Genomic DNA, 22347 nt, shown 5'->3' with positions numbered 1-22347 from the left:
TATTGTGGCCTTCCAGAGTAACTTGTTCCACTTTCCAAAAAGGCTGGACCAGACAAACCATTAGTTGGATCAGCATTCTTATATTTCTCCCTTGCTACCTCCAACCCATATCTCCAATTGTATAACCAACAGTGCCACTTAGATGTGTAATCATTTCTTCAAACTTAGACTGATTTACTCATCTTTCCTGGTGCACCCACCATATCCACCCACTATGTAGAAAGATAGGAGTCTCTTCTATTTCTCTCTCTTCCTCCTCATATCCATTCCTCTCCACTCCAGCACAAAAAAATACTGGCTCATACTATATCGCACCCTGAGTGTTGTACACTCTTCTTGTCTTCCACTGTCAATTCTCTGCCACCAAAACCATTCAATTAAAAAAAAATTGACCACATAACACCCTTTCTAATCCTATTGTGACCTCCTGTCTGAACCCAGATGGAGCACAAACTCATTGTGTTCTCACCTTAAACCTTTCATGGCCTTGCCTTCATCTCTTAGCTGTCATATCCTGATCCATTCTTCATTGTACACAAGTCCTCAATTCTTTGACCTGATGCCATCCCACCCTCCCTCCTAAAAAATCACTCCCCCCCCATCCCTAAACATATGCTTTCTAAATTAAACATATTCTTTCCTTGTTAATCACCACCAGGACCACCCACACCATCCACCATTTTTTGATTTCTCTAATGTCAAATATTTCAATGTAAGCTGCTTGGGGCGCAGATGTGTCTTATAGTTCTCTTTAAAGAATCATGCATGCTGACAGTACAGCAACAGCAGCAACTCTCAATTTACTTGAATACCAAGACTTGAAAGCAGCATATATGCTAGCATATGCCTGTTAGCCACCCTGAGTCTGCTTGCGGAGAAGGTGGGATAGAAATTAAAGAAAGGAAACAAACAAACAAATAAATAAATATACTAAAACCCAGATTTAATATTTCCTCAGGCTGTTATCAGAAAGTTAAGGTATTTGAAACAAAAAATGTTGTATCCTAACAGTGTCTTTTAATTGTGCACTTTTAAAGTAAAATGAAATTTAACTATGGGCATATGGGAAGGATAACAAAAAGCAATTGAGAATCTCTGCCCTGCCCTTTTCTACAACATGGTGCATTACTGGCTTATGATGAAAGTTAATTAGCACCATTTTAAGTGTAATAATAGTGGGTTCCCTTTCCTACATGCAAAGCTAAAAACCATCTGCATCAGATCACATGGTTGTATTTGTGTGTACTTGATCCAGCCAATGTCTCAGTAGCAGGTAGGATCTAGGTAGGATTAACAGAAACATTTTTTTAAAATATTGGAAACTGGCATTAGGAAGAATAAATCCATTGCTCCAGAAGCTGTAAAACAGTGATCTAATTACCTTCAAAGTACATTGCAATTTGGAATACGAGTCTTAAAAAGGCATATATTTTCAACCACCAAAATATTTTGTAATTTTTGTTATATTGAAATATGTTACTTTGTTTAAGAAACCAGAATACTTCACCTATACCTGGTTATGTGAAATAAAAATAAGGAACACACACAAATTCATACTTACAACGTGAAGATTTTATTCCATTCTGGGTTAAGGTTCTTGTATACAGTGTGTGTCAACAGTCTATCATTGTTCAACTCAACTACACAAAATGGGTCACTTTTACCTGGAAAGAGATCATTTAATTAATATTCACAAATACTTAATTTATCAGTATATTCAATAGACCCAAATAAATATTGTAAAAATAATATTCAGTTTTTACACATTAATTCTGAAGTCCTGCAAAGTACACAGCATTCTAATAATGTCAGAAAACAGGGCTGCTCCTGCTTAACTGTTCATGCTCCTGTTGCCCTTCCTTTGAGCAGCAGGAGTAATCTGGGTGTGGGTGTTTGACAGAAATTGGCATTTCATGATACTCTATTAATTTCCCAAATCTCTGGTAAAAACTATAGAAATTTCGGAGATTCTTAGAGCATAACACGTGACATCATTTCCCTATGAAATGATAAAATTATTTTGATTACGATTTTACGAATGTGACCATGAATAAACACACACACATATATATATAAATATAAAATTCCATTTAATAGCAAGCCTTCCAAACTCCATTTATCATACAGGAAAACAGACAATATTCTGGCATATCATCACATACATTTATCTTTTAAAATACTAATATTACTAATACTAATATTTTATCATTTGTGTTGTTGCAACTATTGCCTTTATTCAAATTTGATGTGCAATCCTAAAAACAGCTACAAGAAACATTTCATTAAATTCAGTAGGATTTATTTCTGAACAAACATGCAGGATTATGCTGCAATATGAGAAATAATAGCCAAGTTTTCATATTATTTACAATTACTCAGTATTTACTTGCTGATAAATCCCCCAGTCTGGCAGAATTAGTGGCTGAACATTTGGCTACCATGTGAGCCAGAGTCCCCTCTTAATTCATGTATGGACATTGTGTTTTCTGGCCTAGCTGCCAGGATGCCTGGATCTCCAGTTCTCTCACACATGTACATTCAGTCAAAGGCCAAGCTGTCAACTTCATGCCAGGCCTATGTGAGCTGTCTGGGTCTCAGTCATTAAGGCAATGGTCTCACAGACAGACCCTAACCTAGAAAGAAGGACTCCCAGCCTGCTATCATACGCAAGTCCCCGGCTCTGCGGAACAAGAGATCGCGCAACCGCCATGAGCTGTCCAGCTATGCGGTTTTCAGCCCTCCTGATGGAAGCCATTACAAGGGCTAACAGCATCAGTGATCATCTTACTGCATCTTTGGGATGCCATGAGAGCAAAGTGGGAGCCCCATGTACTTAGTGTGCAACCTAGACATTTCCATAAAGCAAGCTTACAGTATGTCACAAAAGTGAGTACACCCCCTCACATTTTGTAAATATTTAAGTATATCTTTTCATGTGACAACACTGAAGAAATGACACTTGGCTACAATGTAAAGTAGGGAGTCTACAGTTTGTATAACAGTGTAAATGTGCTGTCCCCTCAAAATTACACAACACACAGCCATCAATGTCTAAACTGCTGGCAACAAAAGTGAGTACACCCCTAAGTGATAATGTCCAAATGGGGCCCAAAGTGTCAATATTTTGTGTGACCACCATTATTTTCCAACATTGCCTTAACTCTCTTGGGCACAGAGTTCACCAGAGTTTCACAGGTTGCCACTGGAGTCCTCTTCCACTCCTCCATGTCGATGTCATGTAGCTGGTGGATGTTAGAGACCTTGCGCACCTCCACCTTCCGTTTCAGGATGCCCCACAGATGTTCAATAGGATTTAGGTCTGGAGACATGCTTGGCCAGTTCATCACCTTTACCCTCAGCTTCTTTAGAAAGGCAGTGGTCATTTTGGAGGTGTGTTTGGGGTTGTTATCATGTTGGAATACTGCCCTGAGGCCCAGTCTCCGAAGGGAGGGGATCATGCTCTGCTTCAGTATGTCACAGTACATGCTGGTATTCATGGTTCCCTCAATGAACTGCAGCTCCCCAAACTGGTCTTCAGGGCTGTCATCCCAGAAGGAAGCTTCTTCTAAAAATGATGCACAAGAAGGCCCGCAAATGGTTTGCTGCAGACAAGCAGACAAAGGACATGGATTTCTGGAACCATGTCCTGTGGTCCAAAGAGACAAAGATAAACTTATTTGGTTCAGATATTGTCAAGCGTATGTGGCGGCAACCAGGTGAGGAGTACAAAGACAAGTGTGTCTTGTCTACAGTCAAGCATGGTGGTGGGAATGTCATGGTCTGGGGCTGCATGAGTGCTGCCGGCACTGGCTCACAATCATACTATATAAGGGCTATTATATATCTAGGCAAAGGCAATGAATATTTGATCAATTCTGTTTTTCTCCATGATATTATCTTAATTATCTTATCTCATTTTAGATATTTTGTATTTTATTTATTTTTATTATGCCATTAAAGATTCTGAATCTGATATTATTCAAAATAAAATGATCATGCTCAAAAACCAAATTCCAGATTTATATTATAGTGTGCTATATGTACCCTCCCTCCCTACACAAGCAATTTATTACTTAGAGAAGCAGTTCCCAAACTTTCAATAAACTGGGGACCCCCATTTCGATTTAAAAATTTACATGGACACCAAAGTCCTCTATGGCAGTCACCAAGTGTCAGACTATTCTTCTGATTGGAACAAAATTACTTCTAGACCCAGCAAAAAGCTTCCAACTTGCTTAATAATCTTCTAATGGAGACCAGTTAAATGGGGGTCTTAAAGGATATTATGATGAACTTTCAGGGCCACTCACAGAAACAGGAGAAAACCAGTGTCGTACAAAACCTACAAGTATTCAATAGGCAAATGTAGTTGCCATTATTGTCTGGACAACTAATATCTCATATTATCTCTACAATCAATTTTTTTTTGCTTCAGAAATACGGTGAAGACCAGTTTAATTTTGTATCTGACATAACTACAATGACTTAACTAGGACTATACATCCTTGGGGCCACTTAACCAATTAGCTCCCATGGCTGAATTATTGAATCCTAGCAACAAATCAGCATATTCTCTGAGATGATCAAGAACTTAAATGAATGTGGCTGGCGGCAGTCCTGTGAGGACCCACCTTTTAAAAAAGTGAATGCTGATTCTGTTCTCCTTCTCCTGATGTGGAGAGTCCCTACCCTGTTCCTACAGCACTCTGTTTTCATGTTAGTCAAATGGGCACAAGAGGTGCTCATGCTCCTCACTTACAAATATACATGCAGACCCTCTGGAATACCCTTGCAAGCCCAGAATAACCCAGAAGTCCCTGGACCCAGAATGAGAAATATCAACTTACAGCTAATTCCAGTACTTCACAGTAACTGTTGTCTATATAAGCCAAGATAATTTTACTGCATGGATTATAGCATCATTGGTTAAGGTGGGGGGGGGGGGAGAACTTGTGTTACTGATTCAATACCAACTGTAAAATAGCTGGGAGGGGGGAAACAAGGCAGGTTTCACTGCAGTCTAGTAAACCTAGCATGCAAGGCCATTGTATTTAAAAATATTCTCAATATTTTTTAGATTTAATGTCATGTACTACATGAAGCAATAGATTCAGCAGATCAAAGGGCCATATTAATGATATCTGTAAGGCATTTAATTTGTTTCTTACCTTATACAAATGACAATTAAATCAATATTTAGAAAAAGCTGTCCAGAAAACATGACTTCCAATCTGAAATATTGATTCAGACTCCATCACAGGTTAATGTGTATATTATTAACTTTTGTGGGAAAGTATAATTGTTTTAAAAATACTGATTACACAGTAGAAGTTTACATTTTGCAAAAAGTTAAATATCAGTTAGCCCTAACATCAATGAATGAATGAATTAATCTGATGTGACTATCAGAAGGATAGTCTCACATACCAAATTCAACTGCAGAGAGGGATTCAGAGATGACCACCTTTGCTTCTAAAAAACATATGAAAGGAGGTTCATGAAGCTGAAATGGAAAATTCTACAACTCTGCAGGAAACCATGTCTCATGAAACATTTGCTTAAAAAGGAGCCTGCAATGCAGTTATATTTCAGCCACAAATATGTTGCATGCATGATTCAGATCTTCAGCCCAACTAGTTTCTGTTTTCTTGCCAATATCCATCAGCATTCAGTAAAACGATCAATAAACTGCTTTTGAAGACTACTTTGCATAACACAGTTACTTTACAATTTTGTTGTAATTTTTTACCATCACTGACCTACGTACACAGCATGTGTTCCTACAGCAAGTTCTCCAGACAATATTTCCTCCCCTGCTTTTCTTTTTACAATATGCTCCCAGGTTGATAGAATGGATAATCTTTCCCTTGTCTATGCCAGATTTTTTCCTTATAATTTCAATTCCATAAAATTATCTTCTTTTAAATCAATGATTCACATCTAATTCAGACAGGAAAGGAAAGGTCCCCTGTGAAAGCACCAGTCGTTTCCGATTCTGGGGTGACGTTGCTCTCACATTTTCCAGAAAGCATTTAAAGGGAATGTGATCCCTTTAAACACCCTTTAATTGCAGCAGTCCTGAAAAACCCTGAATATATTCAAGATTTTTCAGACTCAGCTATATTGGATATCTGAAAAGATACTTAAATGTATATTTCGCTGAAAGAATAGTTTTTAAAAACCCTGATAAGGTATTTTTCAACTCAAATATAGCCAAATGCACACCCCCATCTAATATATTGTCACTAACAAGTTTTGCTGAAGTCAGCCTTAACCGTAAATTGAGAGTTAATCTCTCAATATACTCACAGAATTTTCTATTACTTAAGCAGCAGCTGCCAAGCTAAGACCTGGGCAAATAAATATCATTTAAGTACACAATCAGAAAAAATTCTTAATGTATTTTAATGTATTCTTAATGAATAGCTAATCTGTAACAATATATCCTATGTGGGCTCATCTGTTATCATGTGGTCTCATATGTGGTCTCATAACTGTGATCATGTGGGCTCATCATATCTAAATGTGAGGATCAGGCCCACACTGACTCAAAACAGATAGTTCTGCGAACCAGGGGGAACTAGGTTTGCAAAAAACAACTTGCAAAAAACATTGGGGGGGGGGTAATTCCTCCCAAACCAATAGCGTTGTCTACACATGAACAGCTTCTATACTATATCACCCACCATTCCACTGAGGCAGCCACCACCAATGAAGAGGCTGGGTGAACATATGGGTAGCTACTAGCCACTGAGGTAGTGAAGAGGGGCTGCTCCAGCCAAGGTGATGAAGCTACTGAAGGGGCCAAGCAAACTGCCACCAATGAAGCAAAGCTGGGAGGGAGGCATAAAGGAGCTGCTGTCACCACAGCAGTGAAGAAGCTGACTGATGTGTGGGGGCAGAGAAAGAGAGTGATGGTGGGGTAGAAAGCAAGAGAGAGAGAGAAAGAGAGGGGGGATGGACCGAAAGAGAGGGGGGTGGAGGAGTGAAAGAGAGACACAGAGAGAAGCATAGTGATTCTTTGTTCTTGCAATACAACACACATGAACAAATATAACTTTGGATTGTAACTAGGTGAGATTCTACTGATGGAGGAGAGCAATCAGACTCAACTCCCCATCTCACTTCAGGCCCTACCCCAACATCCAAGCATGACTTTTTAACCATGGAGATCATGGTTAAACCCCTCATATCAGCTTGGAGCGTGGGTCACAGGCTGTTAGATTTGAGCACTAAAAAGAAAAGTAATCCTGAAGATTCTAAGGTGGGTTGGGCAAGCTACTGCTTAGTTCTAAAAGTGACTGACATGCCAAGCTGTGCAAATTTTAGTACTGAAAACTAAAAAGAGGAGTTTAGGTATGCAGACAAATTCTCATAAAATAACACCTGTTTTTTTAGATGATGGGTGTGAGGAAAAACCCCCTTACAGAACATCGTAATCACCAACTTGGTTGCCAGAGCACCTGGAGAAGTGACTCACATACCAGAGAATGTGGGTAAACCTATCCAGGGGTGAAAGGGACCTATGGAGTACTAGCAGCCATAACACTACAAAGGTACTCAAGACCAGTACAAGAGTGTCCACCAGGAGAACGGATGGCTTCCCGTCGTTCCGTATGACGTCCATCCCAACCATGGAGTGGAGGAGACTGCGCCGCCAGGAGCTATCCAAGCGAATGGTTTTGAAGCACTGACCATGGAATCCACCATGGAGGGCTAACACCACATGCAGCCATCTTCCTTCCAGGCTTGACTCCATTCCAGCAAAGAGGACAGCTCACGCACACACCAGATGTCACCTGTGCCTGCAAGCAGCCTACCCACCCCAGGAGTGGCTAATCGTCCAACCGCCACTGTCTTTGTCCAATGGAACTCAAGACAAAGACTGGTGCCAAGGAGAAGACAGAAGAAGAGGAAGACCATCTTCAGCCAGAGCCAAGTTCCTTTGTGTAAACTGGGTGTTACCTAGGCCATGATTCGACCCTCTATTGACACCCTTTTAGATAACTCTAATAGTCTTAAGTATCTCCCCACACAGTAATCTCCTCTATTCTTCTCCCCAACTGTCATTTTGGAGCCTCCCCTTGGTCCATTTCAACCTGAAAGTTCACTCAGGTTTCCAGGATCCAAGCCAGTCCATTGGTCAAGAGCAAGCACCCAATTAGGTGCCACCAATGAACTTTCTATTGGTTGTCGCAGTAGTCCAGCCCTTATGGTCTCTGCAAAACCTCCCCTTTTGGGGAGGTCATGCATCAGCTGACCACCTTCCTCCTCCCTCGTACCTCCCATCCCCTAAGGGCTCAAGAGAGTCCTTATAATTTGTGGACTAGCTACCCACAGGTGTGCTTCTATCAGTATCCCAATTCCGCTGCATAGATTCCTGATCAGTTTCGGGTCCCTTCTCCCACTTCCTCGCTCGTCGCCATTGGAGCCTTCCTTGAAGACTACGATCGGTAAATATCACCCTGTTTGTTTACCCATGTGTTCCCCTATCTCTCTATCTATTTTTCTTAGGACTGTGTGTATGATTTTATGAGTATTTTATCTTGTATGGAAGCCTATATTTTCTTAATAAAGTTTAATTGTGTTACTTAATTAGAGTCCCTAATATTTTTAAGCATTACTTTCTGGATGTGGAATCCTGTATACACAGATAAAAGATCCTGACTAAGCCAGGTGCCCACCTGACAATTCCCCAACCTCGTTTTGAGGGCATTTTGGCTTACATGGGTAAGATACCTGAAGCCACATATTATAAATTATATTTTTCTCTCAGTAGAATTTATTGTACCCAGAACAATAGATGGGATTCAATGGGCTCCTAGTACAATCAGAAGGTACTTCCAATTGCCAGGGAAGTCCCCAATTTCTGCAAATTCTTCCTCCAGTTGCAGCCCCTTAATTACATCCTATACTGCTTCAGAAGGTCCCCTAATTCCACTACAATGGTTTCTCGGGGGGGGGGGAGGTAGCTGAAAAGGCCCATTACTTGAGCACATTTCCACTTTTGCTAAGGAGGCGGTGGTTCTGGAAACATTGCACTGGTTGCCTGTGGTGTTCCAGATTTGATTCAAGGTGCTGGTCATAACTTTTAAAGCCCTATATAGCTTGGGACTTGCCTACCAAAAGAGGCTTGACTGTCCATTGCCAAAGCATTTTCAGTAATAGCCCCTGCTTTGTGGAATGCCCTCCCTGAAAACATCAGGGCCCTGTGGGACTTGCCACAGTTCCACAGGGCCTGTAAAACCAAATTATTTAAACTCCCTTTTAGCGGCTGAAGGGAGGTAGTTATTACTGCACAGCAGCAATAATTCCACTGAATCAAGAACATCAGAGTAATCAGAAACGCACATCTTGGTTTAATGATTGTAAACTGTATGACTGATTTTAATGTGCAACTTGTTTTTAATGTTTTATGTGGTTTCATTTGTTTTTTGTTGTTGTTAGCCACCCTGTGCCCGTCAGGGAAGGATGGGATATAAATCTGATAAAATAAAAATAAATAAATAAATATATTGACAAACACTATCGCTTGTATGAATAAGACTAATTCCTCACTAGCAGTTGTTCTGCTCCTGGGCTTCTGCTTTCCCTGGCTCATGTGATCAGTTCCACACCAGTTGCTGCATGGGCACATTTCGATCTGCTGCTCCCTCCAATTTCCCTTGTAGCTAATGGATCTTGGGTATTTTTTAGATCCAGACACTGTGAGGGAAATTGGTGGGAGCCGTTGATCAAAATGCGCCTACACAGCAACTGGTGGGGAATTGATCACTTGAGCCAGTGAAAGCAGACGTCAAAGGGAGGGGCAACTGCTAGTGAGGAATCAGTCTAAATCTCTGCGATCCCTGTGGCCAGGTTTGGTGATTCCAACAAACCTGTTATTTTGAAATCCTGGTTTGTAGGGAATAATAACTGTTTATGGTTATGATATAAAGACAAACTCAAGTTTGTTACAGAAGTCTAATTAAATCACAGTGGAGTAAGAGTACACAACCTGAGGATTACTCCCATTCTCTTTCATGTAACATCAAACCATGGTTTGTTATATCAGAGGCATGTCTAGGTCTTACTGAGACTGACTAGTCTCCCATAAAGCAGCATAATTTGCTACATTTTCTAGATCTATTATAAGTTTGTACAAGTCCTAAGAATGGATGTGAACAGTAGGACATTTTTGAGGACTTAAATTCATAGGGTTGTCATAAATCAGAAGCACTGATTTGTCAGCACTTACCACATGCACACCTCTTATTGCTATATTAACCACAACTATGTCTTTCATTATTATTTAAACAAGATCCCGTATATGTAATTCACTTTTTTGTATACAATAATTTATTGCTCATAGTCATAAGCTCAGAGGTTGTCCATCTGGGTTATTGTGTGTGTGCAGTACTGTGTATGTGTGTGTAAATGGCAACTCCATCTGTTTGTGACTGTTGGAAGTACATACATTAGTGGTTTTGTAATGCTATGATAGTACTGCACCTAATAGCATGGGTTTCTCAAGAGAAAGTCATGTCAGACTAACTTGATCTCCTTTTCTGAGAAAGTGACAATCTTGCTAGATCAGGGGAATGCTGTAGACATCGTTTATCTTGATTTCAGTAAGGCTTTTGATACTATTCTTGTCAACAAGTTGGTAAAATGCGGTTTGGATCCTGTTACTATTATGTGGATCAACTAGTTGACAGATTGCACCCAAAGAGTGCGTGTGAATGATTAACTTTAAAAGGGGTAAATTCTCTGAGATGAGGAGGCATGTGAGGAGGAAACTGAAAGGAAAGGTAAATACGGTCAAAACCCTTGGGGAAGCTTGGAGACTATTTAAAACTATAATCCTAGAAGCTCAGATAAAATACATACCACAAGTTAGGAAAGGCACAAACAGGTATAAGAAGAGGCCAGCACGGTTAACAAACAAAGTAATGGAAGCTGTAAAAGGTAAGAAGGACTCCTTTAAGCGGTGGAAAACCAGTCCAAGTGAGATTAATAAAAGGGAACACAGGCAGTGGCAAATCAAATGCAAGACTGTGATCAGGCAGGCAAAAAGGGACTATGAGGAGCATATTGCAAAAAACATAAAGACCAACAATAAAAATTTCTTCAAATATATTAGAAGTAGGAAACCAGCCAGGGAAGCAGTGGGGCCCTTGGATGACCATGGGGTAAAAGGATTACTGAAGGAGGATGGGGAAATGGCTGAGAAGCTGAATGCATTTTTTGCCTCCGTCTTCACCGTGGAAGATGAGAAGTGTTTGCCCGCCCCAGAACCACTAATATTGGAAGGGGTGTTGAAAGACCTGAGTCAGATTGAGGTGACAAAAGAGGAGGTCCTACAACTAATAGACAAATTAAAAACTAATAAGTCACCAGGTCCGGATGGCATACATCCGAGAGTTCTGAAAGAACTCAAAGTTGAACTTGTGGATCTTCTAACAAAAATCTGTAATCTTTCATTGAAATCTGCCTCCGTTCCTGAGGACTGGAAGGTAGCAAATGTCACCCCCATCTTTAAAAAGGGTTCCAGAGGAGATCCGGGAAATTACAGGCCAGTCAGTCTGACTTCAATACCGGGAAAGTTGGTAGAAACCATTATCAAGGACAGAATGAGTAGGCAAATTGATGAACACGGGTTATTGAGGAAGACTCAGCATGGGTTCTGTAGGGGAAGATCTTGCCTCACTAACCTGTTACATTTCTTTGAGGGGGTGAACAAACATGTGGACAAAGGAGACCCGATAGATGTTGTTTACCTTGACTTCCAGAAAGCTTTTGATAAAGTTCCTCATCAAAGGCTCCTTAGAAAGCTTGAGAGTCATGGAGTAAAAGGACAGGTCCTCTTGTGGATCAAAAACTGGCTGAGTAATAGGAAGCAGAGAGTGAGTATAAATGGGCAGTCTTCGCAGTGGAGGACGGTAAGCAGTGGGGTGCCGCAGGGCTCGGTACTGGGTCCCATCCTCTTTAACTTGTTCATAAATGATTTAGAGTTGGGAGTGAGCAGTGAAGTGGCCAAATTTGCGGATGACACTAAATTGTTCAGGGTGGTGAGAACCAGAGAGGATTGTGAGGAACTCCAAAGGGATCTGTTGAGGCTGGGTGAGTGGGCGTCAACGTGGCAGATGCGGTTCAATGTGGCCAAGTGCAAAGTAATGCACATTGGGGCCAGGAATCCCAGCTACAAATACAAGTTGATGGGGTGTGAACTGGCAGAGACAGACCAAGAGAGAGATCTTGGGGTCATGGTAGATAATTCACTGAAAATGTCAAGACAGTGTGCGTTTGCAATAAAAAAGGCCAACGCCATGCTGGGAATTATTAGGAAGGGAATTGAAAACAAATCAGCCAGTATCATAATGCCTCTGTATAAATCGATGGTGCGGTCTCATTTGGAGTACTGTGTGCAGTTCTGGTCGCCGCACCTCAAAAAGGATATTATAGCATTGGAGAAAGTTCAGAAAAGGGCAACTAAAATGATTAAAGGGCTGGAACACCTTCCCTATGAAGAAAGGTTGAAACGCTTAGGGCTCTTTAGCTTGGAGAAACGTCGACTGAGGGGTGACATGATAGAAGTTTACAAGATAATGCATGGGATGGAGAAAGTAGAGAAAGAAGTACTTTTCTCCCTTTCTCACAATACAAGAACTCGTGGGCATTCGATGAAATTGCTGAGCAGACAGGTTAAAACGGATAAAAGGAAGTACTTCTTCACCCAAAGGGTGATTAACATGTGGAATTCACTGCCACAGGAGGTGGTGGCGTCCACAAGCATAGCCACCTTCAAGAAGGGGTTAGATAAAAATATGGAGCAGAGGTCCATCAGTGGCTATTAGTCACAGTGTGTGTGTGTGTGTGTGTGTGTGTGTGTGTGTGTGTGTATATATATATATATATATATATATATATATATATTTGGCCGCTGTGTGACACAGAATGTTGGACTGGATGGGCCATTGGCCTGATCTAACATGGCTTCTCTTATGTTCTTATGATTCCTCATCCTCTTGGAGAGAAGTGACAAGTGGAGTGCCTCAAGGATCTGTCCTGGGACCTGTTTTGTTCAACAGCTTTCTAAAAGAATGATTTGGATGAAGAAATAGGGAGAATGCTTATTAAATTTGCAGATGATACTAAATTGGATGGGATATCACATACAGTAGAAGAGAGAGATAGTATACAGGATAACCTTGACAAGCTGGAAAACTGGGCTAAGACAAATAAAATGAATTTTAATGGGGATAAATGTAAAGTTCTGCATTTAGGTAGGAAAAATCTAATGCATCATTATAGAATGGGAGAGACTTGTCTTGGCAGTAGTATGTGTCAAAAGGATGTAGGGGTCTTAGTGGACCATACACTGAACATGAGTCAGCAAGGTGATGTGGTGACTAAAAAGGCAAAGGCTGTATGAACAGAAGTAGTGTCCAGATTGTGCAAACTGATGGTATCACTTTACTCTGCTCTGGTTAGACTTTACCTAGAGTATTGTGTTCAGTTTTGGGTACCACAATTTAAGGAGGATACAGACAAGCACCCGAATGTGTCCTGAGGAGGGAAACAAAGATGGTGAGGGGTCTGGAGACAAAGTCCTATGAGGAAAGGTTGAAGGAGCTGGGTATGTTTAGCTTCAAGAGGATATGTAAAGGCTTATACAACACTCAAAAGTGATAAAAATATATTCTCTTGAGAGCTACTGGCCCAGCACAAAGTATGTACCACTGAGTCGTGAATATTATAGAGGCTGTAAGGCTCCAGAGATAAGCAATATTAAAATAAATATTTTTGAAACTCACATATGGTTTAAAAGCCTCAGAGTACAGGCTTTAAAGATATTAATCGAACGGGAAACATAATGATCGAAATTCCGTCGAGAACATACTTTGTGCACAGTTGGAGAATATATTTTTATCATGTTTGAGTGTTGTATAAATCTTTACATATTCCTTGGAAGCCTGGAACTGTAACAGAACTTGGTAGCTTCAAGAGGAGACATGACCATCATCTTCAAGTACTTGAAGGACTATCATATAGAAGATGGTGCAGCATTGTTTTCTGTTGCCCTAGAAGGTCAAACCTGAACCAACGGGTTGAAATTAAATGAGTTTTCGTATAAACACATGGAAGAACTTCCTGACAGAGAAGTTCCTCAGTGGAAAAGGCTTCCTTGAGAGGTGGTGGGCTCCCCTTCCTTGGAGGTTTTTCAGCAGAGGCTAAATGGTCATCTGACAGCAATGCTGATTCTGTGAATTAGGCAGATCATTAGATAAAGATCAGAAAGGGTGTTGGGGGTATTTATGAAGTTCCTGAATTGTGCAGGGGGTTGGACTAGATGACTCTGGAAGTCCCTTCCAACTCTATGATTCTATGGTGGCACTTGGCCAAGCCCCACTCTTAGTGAGGCAGAGGGCGATGCCCAGTTCCACCCAGCTGGGCTCGGCACAAGGTGAGAGGTGCTCAGCCAAGATAAGGGAGGCAGCACCTAGCCTGCCCAAGACTAGCCTGAAGGAAAACACCAGCCAGCCAATCGGTTAAGCAAGCTGCCTCATCCTACCTTGGGAGGGAGATTCAGGATCAGACAGATTGCCTCTTCCTCTCCCTCCCTCCTTTGAAGGTAGGGCCAGGGCAGGCTAGGGAAAGGAGCCCTTTCCCAGAGTTTTTCACTCCCAGTATGCTCCTGCTCACAGGGTTGTTATGAGAATAAAGTGGTGGAGAGCAAGATGTTTTGAGTCCCCTTATGAAAAAAAGGGACTATAAATGAAGTAGATGATATAGCTAAAGACAGATGGGCGGATAAAAAGTTGGTTAGTGGATGGCTAGAAGCAAAGAAGCAGATAATGTTGAGGACATGGAGGTTGCCAGGTGGGGGAAAAGAGGAAACAGTGTGGAGAAGTTGAGACAAGGGAAAGTGGGTGCCCTTCACAAGTTCTTGTAGATTCTCCATCATGCCAGAGTTACCAGAAATTACCACACAAAAAGTCTAGTGTTGCCACAACACCTCTAGTAACGTAATTACAGCTTAGATGCATTCTATTAATATTTAAATGCACATGCAGCCCATTCTTATGTTTGATAATGGAAGTTCTTTTCAAAGTTTTAGAATTCAGATGTATAGCTCAAGCCTATTGGACTACACAGTGGGTCTTTTTACTTATCAAAACTACCGCATATCATAGGGAAAGAAAATAAGTCTGCCCTGAAAAGGGAAAATTATATTAGGCAAGCAAGCAAGTTCAGGGGGGGAAACAAGATCTTGCCAGCAATTTGTTGATCCCAGGGAAAGAGGCAAGGAGAGGAGATATTCATATATTTTCAAAGATTTCAGGTTTTCATGGCTGGTAACATCATTAGGGTTTGTAGAATCTTTCGGGATCAAGTGCCGTGTTCTACTGGAGAAAGTTTTCCTTCCAGACGTTTCGTTCTCAGCTGCGGAGAACATCCTCAGTGGCGTTGCAGCCGGAGCAGGCGCTCAGACCTTCTTGGCTGCTGTGCATTGAGTGGAGCCAGGGCTGCCGGAGAGCTGCGATTTCTAGGCTGGAGGGGGTGTGATGAAAGGGCAATTGGTTTGTGGATGTGCCCATTGTTTGGTGGGGCTTCCTGGAAGGGTAGTGATAAGGAAACTGGCTGTTGAATGTGACCATTGTTCCGTGTTAATTGCTGGGAGGGTTGGAAGGGGTTTGAAGATAAGGAAGATGGTTGTTGACTGTGCTGATTGTTCTGTGGAATTTGCTGGTTGTTCTGAGACTTTCTGCAATTTATAGTCTGTAGGGTGTTTTGCAGAGCTGGGTACCAAGATTGGTGGATGAAAATGCCTTCTTCCTTTCTGTTAAAATTGTGCTGGTGTTTGTAAATCTCAATAGCTTCTCTGTTCAGGCGGGTATTTTTTATTCTATAATTTTATTTATTCTATAATTTATATCCCGCCCTTCCCACGGAGTGGCTCAGGGTAGTGATAAGGGTATGATAATGTGAGACTGTAGAAAGGACTTCAGTTCTTTCAAAGTGGATGACGTGGTCTCCTTCTTGAAGTGCATGTTCAGCTACAGCTGATTTTTCTGGCTGAAACAAGCGACAGTGTCTCTTGTGTTTGGTGAGACGGGTGTTGATACTGCGTTGGGTAGTGCCAATGTAGACTGCACCACAGGAGCAGGGTATTTTGTAGACTCCAGGGGTTGAAAGTGGATCTCTCATATCTTTGACCGAGTGCAGCATGTGGTGGATCTGTTGTGTGGGCTTGAAAACTGTGTCAACATTATGGCGTTTGAGAATTTTGCCAATGCGGTCGGTGACAGATTTTATGTAGGGCAAGAAGGCTGTACCCACATTTGTGTGTGGCTCGGGATTTGGTGTGAATGGTCTCCTGGGATGGAGGGCTCTTCTAATTTCTTGTTGGGAGTATCCGTTGGCCTGCAGTGACTGTTTGAGGTGGTGTAGTTCCTGTTGGAGTTGGCTTGGTTCACAGATGTGTGATGCACGGTGAATGAGGGTTTTTACAACTGTACGTTTTTGGCGAGGATGATGATTGGAATTCTTATTTAGATAGCGAGCGGTGTGTGTGGGTTTCCTGAATACAGTGTGGCCGAGTTTTCCGTCATCTTTCCTGGTAATGAGAACGTCAAGAAAGGCAAGTTGACCATTGTTTTCTTTCTCCACAGTGAACTGGATACGAGGATGGACTGAATTCAGATGAAGGAGAAAGTTATTCAAAGCAGCCTCTCCATGACTCCAGATGGCAAAAACATCATCCACATATCGGAGCCAGCAACATGGTTTTAGGAGGGCAGATCTTAGCGCTGTATCTTCGAAGGTTTCCATGTAAAAGTTAGCGATGACAGGGCTAAGGGGGCTTCCCATGGCAACTCCATCGATCTGTTCATAAAAGTTATTGTTCCATTGGAAGTAGGTAGTGGTGAGCACGTGGTGGAATAGGGCAGTGATGTCATCAGGAAAGATGTGCTGTAGTTGAACAAGGGTTTCTTTGACGGGAACCATGGTGAACAACGAGACGACATCGAAGCTTACTAAAAGATCACTTGGTTGGAGTTTTAGGGGTTTGATTTTTTCCAAAAAATGTGATGAGTCCCTAATGTAAGAGGTGGTGTTGCCCACAAGGGGTTGAAGAAGGCCGGTCAAGTGTTTGGCTATGGCGTAGGTAGGTGAGCCGATGGCGTTGACTATCGGTCGAAGAGGAACATTAGGTTTGTGGATTTTAGGTAGGCCATACAATCTGGGGGGCAGAGCTTCAGACTTTCTGAGCAGGTGTTGATCCTCAATCAGTATTGAAGAGCCTTTGATGAACAGATTTGTTTTCCGAACTATTCTTGTGGTGGGATCGCAGCGAAGTTTCCTGTATGTATCTGGCTTGAGAAGGTCCTGAATTTTATTATGGTAGTCTTCTGTATTGAGAATAACTGTGGTGTTCCCTTTATCCGCTGCAAGAAAAACAGGTTGCTTACCTGTAACTGATGATCTTCGAGTGGTCATCTGTGCAGTCACACACATGGGTCTTGCCGCAGGCAACGGATCCATACCTCGGAGCTCCAATAGCTCGCCTATAACGTCTTTTGGCGCGCTTTCCTCCCGCTCTGGGGAGCAGGCAGCGACCGCGCATGCTTGGAGCGGGGGGAGAGCGCCCATTCCACTCAGTTTCTTCCAGCCGCCGCCGGCACTGACACTATACAAGGTTAAGCAACAATTACAAGAGGCCAGCAGCGGGGAAGGCTGGGTGGGCGTGTGTGACTGCACAGATGACCACTCGAAGATCATCAGTTACAGGTAAGCAACCTGTTTATCTTCTTCGTGGTCTCTGTGCAGTCCCACACATGGGTGACTAGCCAGCTGGATGACCTGGAGGAGGGTGCTGGTAAAGAAGAAAGTTAGTCACAGGAAGCAATCAGATCACATGCAATCACGCAATCAACCATCATGTGACATGGTATGCAGCGTAAAGTTGGAAGCGGATGCACTCACCCCTGGCTTCAGTGGAAGATGGATCTGAGGACCGCTTGACCGAAGGAGGCGTCACGTCTCGCACGAACGTCCAGCGCATAATGGGAGACGAACGTGGATGGAGAGGACCAGGATGCAGCCGCACAAATGTCCTCTAGAGAAACGCCTTGTAGAAAGGCCGAAGACGTCGAGACCGCTCTAGTAGAGTGGGCCTTAAGACCTTCGGGCAAAGGCTGTTTAGCCAGTTCGTAGCACAACCTGATGGCACTGACTACCCACTTCGACAGACGTTGGGTAGAAATTTTAAGACCCTTGTGAGGGTTTCCATAGGCCACAAACAGGTTAGGGTCCTTACGGAAAGGTTGTGTACGGTCAAGGTAGAAGGATAAAGCCCTTCTAACGTCCAAGGAATGCAGGGCTCGTTGACCCTGGTCGGATGGGTTGGAGAAAAAGGTTGGTAGAGAAGTTGAGGTTGATAGGTGGAACTGGGAGACAACCTTAGGCAGGAACAAAGGGTCCGGTCGCAAAACAACTTTGTCCTTGTGGAAAATGGTGTAGGGAGGATCGTAGCGGAAGGCGCATAAGTCACTTGCCCGTTTGCCCGAGGTAAGGGCTACGAGTAATGCTGTCTTCCAGGAAAGAAGGTTGAGGTCTATGGTAGCCATAGGCTCAAAAGGGGCTTTCATCAGGCAGGAAAGGACTAACGATAAACTCCAAGTCGGAACAAAGGGCTTAACAGGTGGGTTGAGGTGCAACATGCCCTTGAGAAAGGACTTTGATAAAGGATGGGAGAACACAGTCTTGCCATCAATGGGATTGTGGAAGGCAGAAACCGCAGAAAGGTGAACCTTCAAGGAGGAATAACAGAGTCCCGATTTCTGTAGAGAAAGCAGGTAGTCCAGGATTAGGGGAAGTGGAGCTGTTTCCGGCTGCAGATGAGAAGATGTCGCAAAGGAACAGAAGCGCTTCCATTTACGCTGATAAGAAAGTCTGGTGGAAGGCTTTCTTGCGTTGAGGATGACATTGGCTACCTCTGTTGAGAGGTAGGTGGCTGTATTCTCCAGGCAGCCAGGGCCAGGACTCGAGGGTTGTGATGAAGAACCTGACCGTTGGCTTGAGAGAGGAGGTCGCCCGCAGGAGGAAGCCGGCAGTAAGTGTGGCGAGACAGTTGAAGCAGCCTCGTGAACCACGGTTGCTGAGGCCACCATGGCGCAATGAGGATGCAGTCTGTGCCATCCCGAGCTATTTTCACCAACACACGTGTCAGAAGGGGGGTCGGTGGAAAGAAGTAGTGAAGGGGACCTGTCCAATTGTGCAGAAATGCGTCGTTGTCCCTCCTGCAATAAAACTGAGGACACTTGGCATTGTTCCTGGATGCAAAGGCGTCCACCTTGGGTGTTCCGAAGCAACGGAAGATGCGCCGAAGGTAGATCGGATTGATGGACCATTCGTGGTCGTCTATGCGAAACCTGCTGAGGGAGTCGGCCAAAATATTCTCCACACCGGGAAGATGAATGGCAGTCATGAATATGTTGTGCTTGACACACCATTCCCAGAGCAGTACGGCTATACGGCAGAGACGGAGGGATCTGGTGCCCCCTTGCTTGTTTATGTAATAAACAGTTGCCATATTGTCCGTAGAGATCTGAACATGCTGGCCCTTTATTAGTGGAAGAAATGATTGAAGAGCTCTGTGCACCGCGATCAGTTCTAAGCAGTTTATATGCATGAGGCTCTCGGTGGTCGTCCAAAGCCCTCTGACAGTTTTGTCCTCTAGGTGGGCTCCCCATCCCCACTTGGAGGCATCTGTTGTTATTGTGGCCGTCGGGGAAGTCGGTAGAAACGGCTTGCCCTCGAGGAGATTGTTGGGTACAGTCCACCACGTGAGAGATAGAAGCGCTCTCTGTGGAACAGTGAGCAGAACAGCTTGCGGTTGCGTTTGAGGGTTGTAGGCTCGAACAAACCAGATCTGTAGTTGTCGCATTCGCAGTCTGGCAAAATGAAGGACAGATGTCGTAGCGGCCATAAGGCCCAGCAGGCGTTGGATTGTGAACGCAGACTGACGAGGTTGTTGTTGAACTGACTTGGCTAGGGCAATAATAGTGTGTGCCCGATCCTCGGGGAGAAAGGCTCGATGCAGGGAGGTGCAGAGAAGGGCGCCTATAAACTTGAGGTCCTGGGTAGGTGTGAGGTGCGATTTTGATGCATTCACGCGAAGGCCCAGGGAGCTCAGAAGAGTGAGAGCTGTGTCGAGGTTGTGCTCCAATTGCTGTTGTGTCGGGGCCACAAGGAGCCAGTCGTCGATGTATGGGAAGACTGGGATGTTCCGAGTGCGAAGCGCAGCTGCCACAACCGCCATGCACTTGGTGAACACGCGCGGCGCAGTGGAAAGGCCGAAAGGTAGGGACACATATTGGTAGTGGTCCCGGCCCATGGCAAATCGCAGATACTTCCGATGTTGAGGTCGAATGGTCACATGGAAGTAAGCGTCCTGAAGGTCTAGGGAAGCCATCCAGGAATTCCTGGGAATAAGGGGCAGGATGGACTGCAGGGAGATCATTCTGAACTTCCTGTATGCGATGTGCTTGTTGAGCTTCCTTAGATCTAGAATGAGACGCCTTCCTCCATCCCTCTTGGGAACTAGGAAGTATCTTGAATAGAAGCCTGTCCCCCGATGTAGGGGGGGGACGGGCTCTATGGCTTCCTTGTGGAGCAAGTCCAGAATCTCCTGACGGAGGAGAGAAGACGGAGGGGTAGCTATGAAATAGTGGTGGCGAGGTGGAGAAATGAACTCGATTGTGTAACCTAGACGCACGATGGTCAGCACCCAGGAGTCGGTTGTTATCGAGTTCCAAGTGGGAAGGAATGGTGACAGACGTGTGTGGAAAAACGGTTCGGGAAAGTCAAAGAGACTGTTTAGAAGGAAGGGAGGATTTTTTAGGCTGTTGTGACCGCGGCCTTTGTTGAAACTGAGGTTTCTGCTGGCCAGTCTTTCTCTTCCAGAAATCAGTACGCTTAGGTGACCTTTGACGCCTTTGAAATGATGGTCTCCAGGGCTTTGCACGGTTGGAATGCTGGGAGAACGGTTGGGAAACTCCCAAGCGCTTAGCACGCTTGCGGCCGTCATCCACCGAGGCTAGGACCTCGTCAGTAGAAGCATGGAAAAGGCCGAGGCCATCGAAGGGGAGGTCTTCGATCTTTTGTTTAATGTCCGGTTGTAAATTTGTGGACCTCAGCCAGGCGTGGCGACGTAGGGCAACAGAGGACGCAAAGACCCTGGAAGAGCAGGAGACAGCATGGCGTATGGTCTTGATCTGTTGCTTCGACACTCTAGACAGCTCTGATACCAAGGCAGAGGCCGTTCTTTGGGAGGGTTCAGGAAGGGCGGGAATAAGAGGCGTGAATTGGTTGGCCAAGTTGAAGACATAAGCCGAAAAGTAGGCTAAATAATTGTTCAGTTTAGAATTTGTGGAGGCAAGGTTGAAAATCTTCCTTGCCAGGGTGTCTAATTTCCTGCCTTCACGGTCAGGAGGTGTCGGGTGTCTGGATGGCAGCCTTAGTGGCTGAGTGCACAATAATAGAATTGGGTGCCGGATGAGAAGCAAGAAATTTAGCCTCAGGAGCGTGAACTCTGTAGAGAGAGTCAAAGCGTTTTGCGGTTGGTGGGACCGAGGCAGGTTTGTCCCAGGTTTCGCGGAGGCCTTCGAGGTGCACCGGAAGCATAGGAAGCAATGAGCCAGGTGGAAAGTCCGTTTGCACGAGGTCGTGTACAATGTCAGAGACCTTAGGTGAGTCCGACGGAAGAGTAATGTTGAGGGCTTCGGCCATGGTGGTAATTAGATGGAGATAGGCCTTGGACGCATCAGATGGAGAGAGTCGGGGCTGTGGTACCGAGTCCGAGGCTACCGAGTCAGGGCGGTCCTCGGAGTCTGACGATGCTGATGATTCAGGGTCGGAGCGGGAATCCTCACCCGAAGGAGGATGTGGAGGCCGGATCGGGTCCGAAGGAACGGTCTTAGGTTTCACAGTCTGAGCAGGTTGGTCTGTAGGAGTGGAGACCGGAGGAGCAATCGAGGCCGAGGCTGATGGAGTACGCGGTCTAGCGTCCTCTGCCTGGTAGTGGTCCCGGGATCGCTGTAGATCGGAGTGACGTACGCATTCCCGAAGCCTATCATGGAGTCGAGGGGAATAGCGAGAGTAATCAGGCTCTCGGATCCGATCCCGAGGATAGTCATGTTCTCGGGTCCGATCTGGATAGTCATGTTCTCGGGTCCGATCTTGATCACGGGATCGAGAAGAGAGGTCACGGTCGAAACCACGGGGGCGTGACTCTCGGATCCGATCTCGAGGAGAAGAGAGGTCACGGTCGAAACCACGAGCCCGTGGAGAATCGCGGAG

At 44.1% G+C, this 22347-nt stretch overlaps 1 protein-coding gene across 4 annotated transcripts in view; it reads right to left on the bottom strand.

Moving 5' to 3' along the window:
• Positions 1-22347, bottom strand: part of MCTP1 (multiple C2 and transmembrane domain containing 1) — a 457667-nt gene that overhangs the window by 200042 nt on the left and 235278 nt on the right. For all 4 annotated transcript variants that reach the window (XM_060235683.1, XM_060235684.1, XM_060235686.1 and 1 more), the window contains one exon: positions 1562-1657. In XM_060235683.1, coding sequence (XP_060091666.1) covers positions 1562-1657 — 96 coding nt within the window. The remainder of the gene's footprint in view (positions 1-1561; positions 1658-22347) is intronic.

This window comes from Heteronotia binoei, chromosome 4 (genome assembly GCF_032191835.1).
Source record: "Heteronotia binoei isolate CCM8104 ecotype False Entrance Well chromosome 4, APGP_CSIRO_Hbin_v1, whole genome shotgun sequence".
Lineage (NCBI taxonomy): Eukaryota > Metazoa > Chordata > Lepidosauria > Squamata > Gekkonidae > Heteronotia > Heteronotia binoei.
Note: the sequence above shows the minus strand (reverse complement) of the source record. Positions and strands in the feature narration are given on the sequence as shown.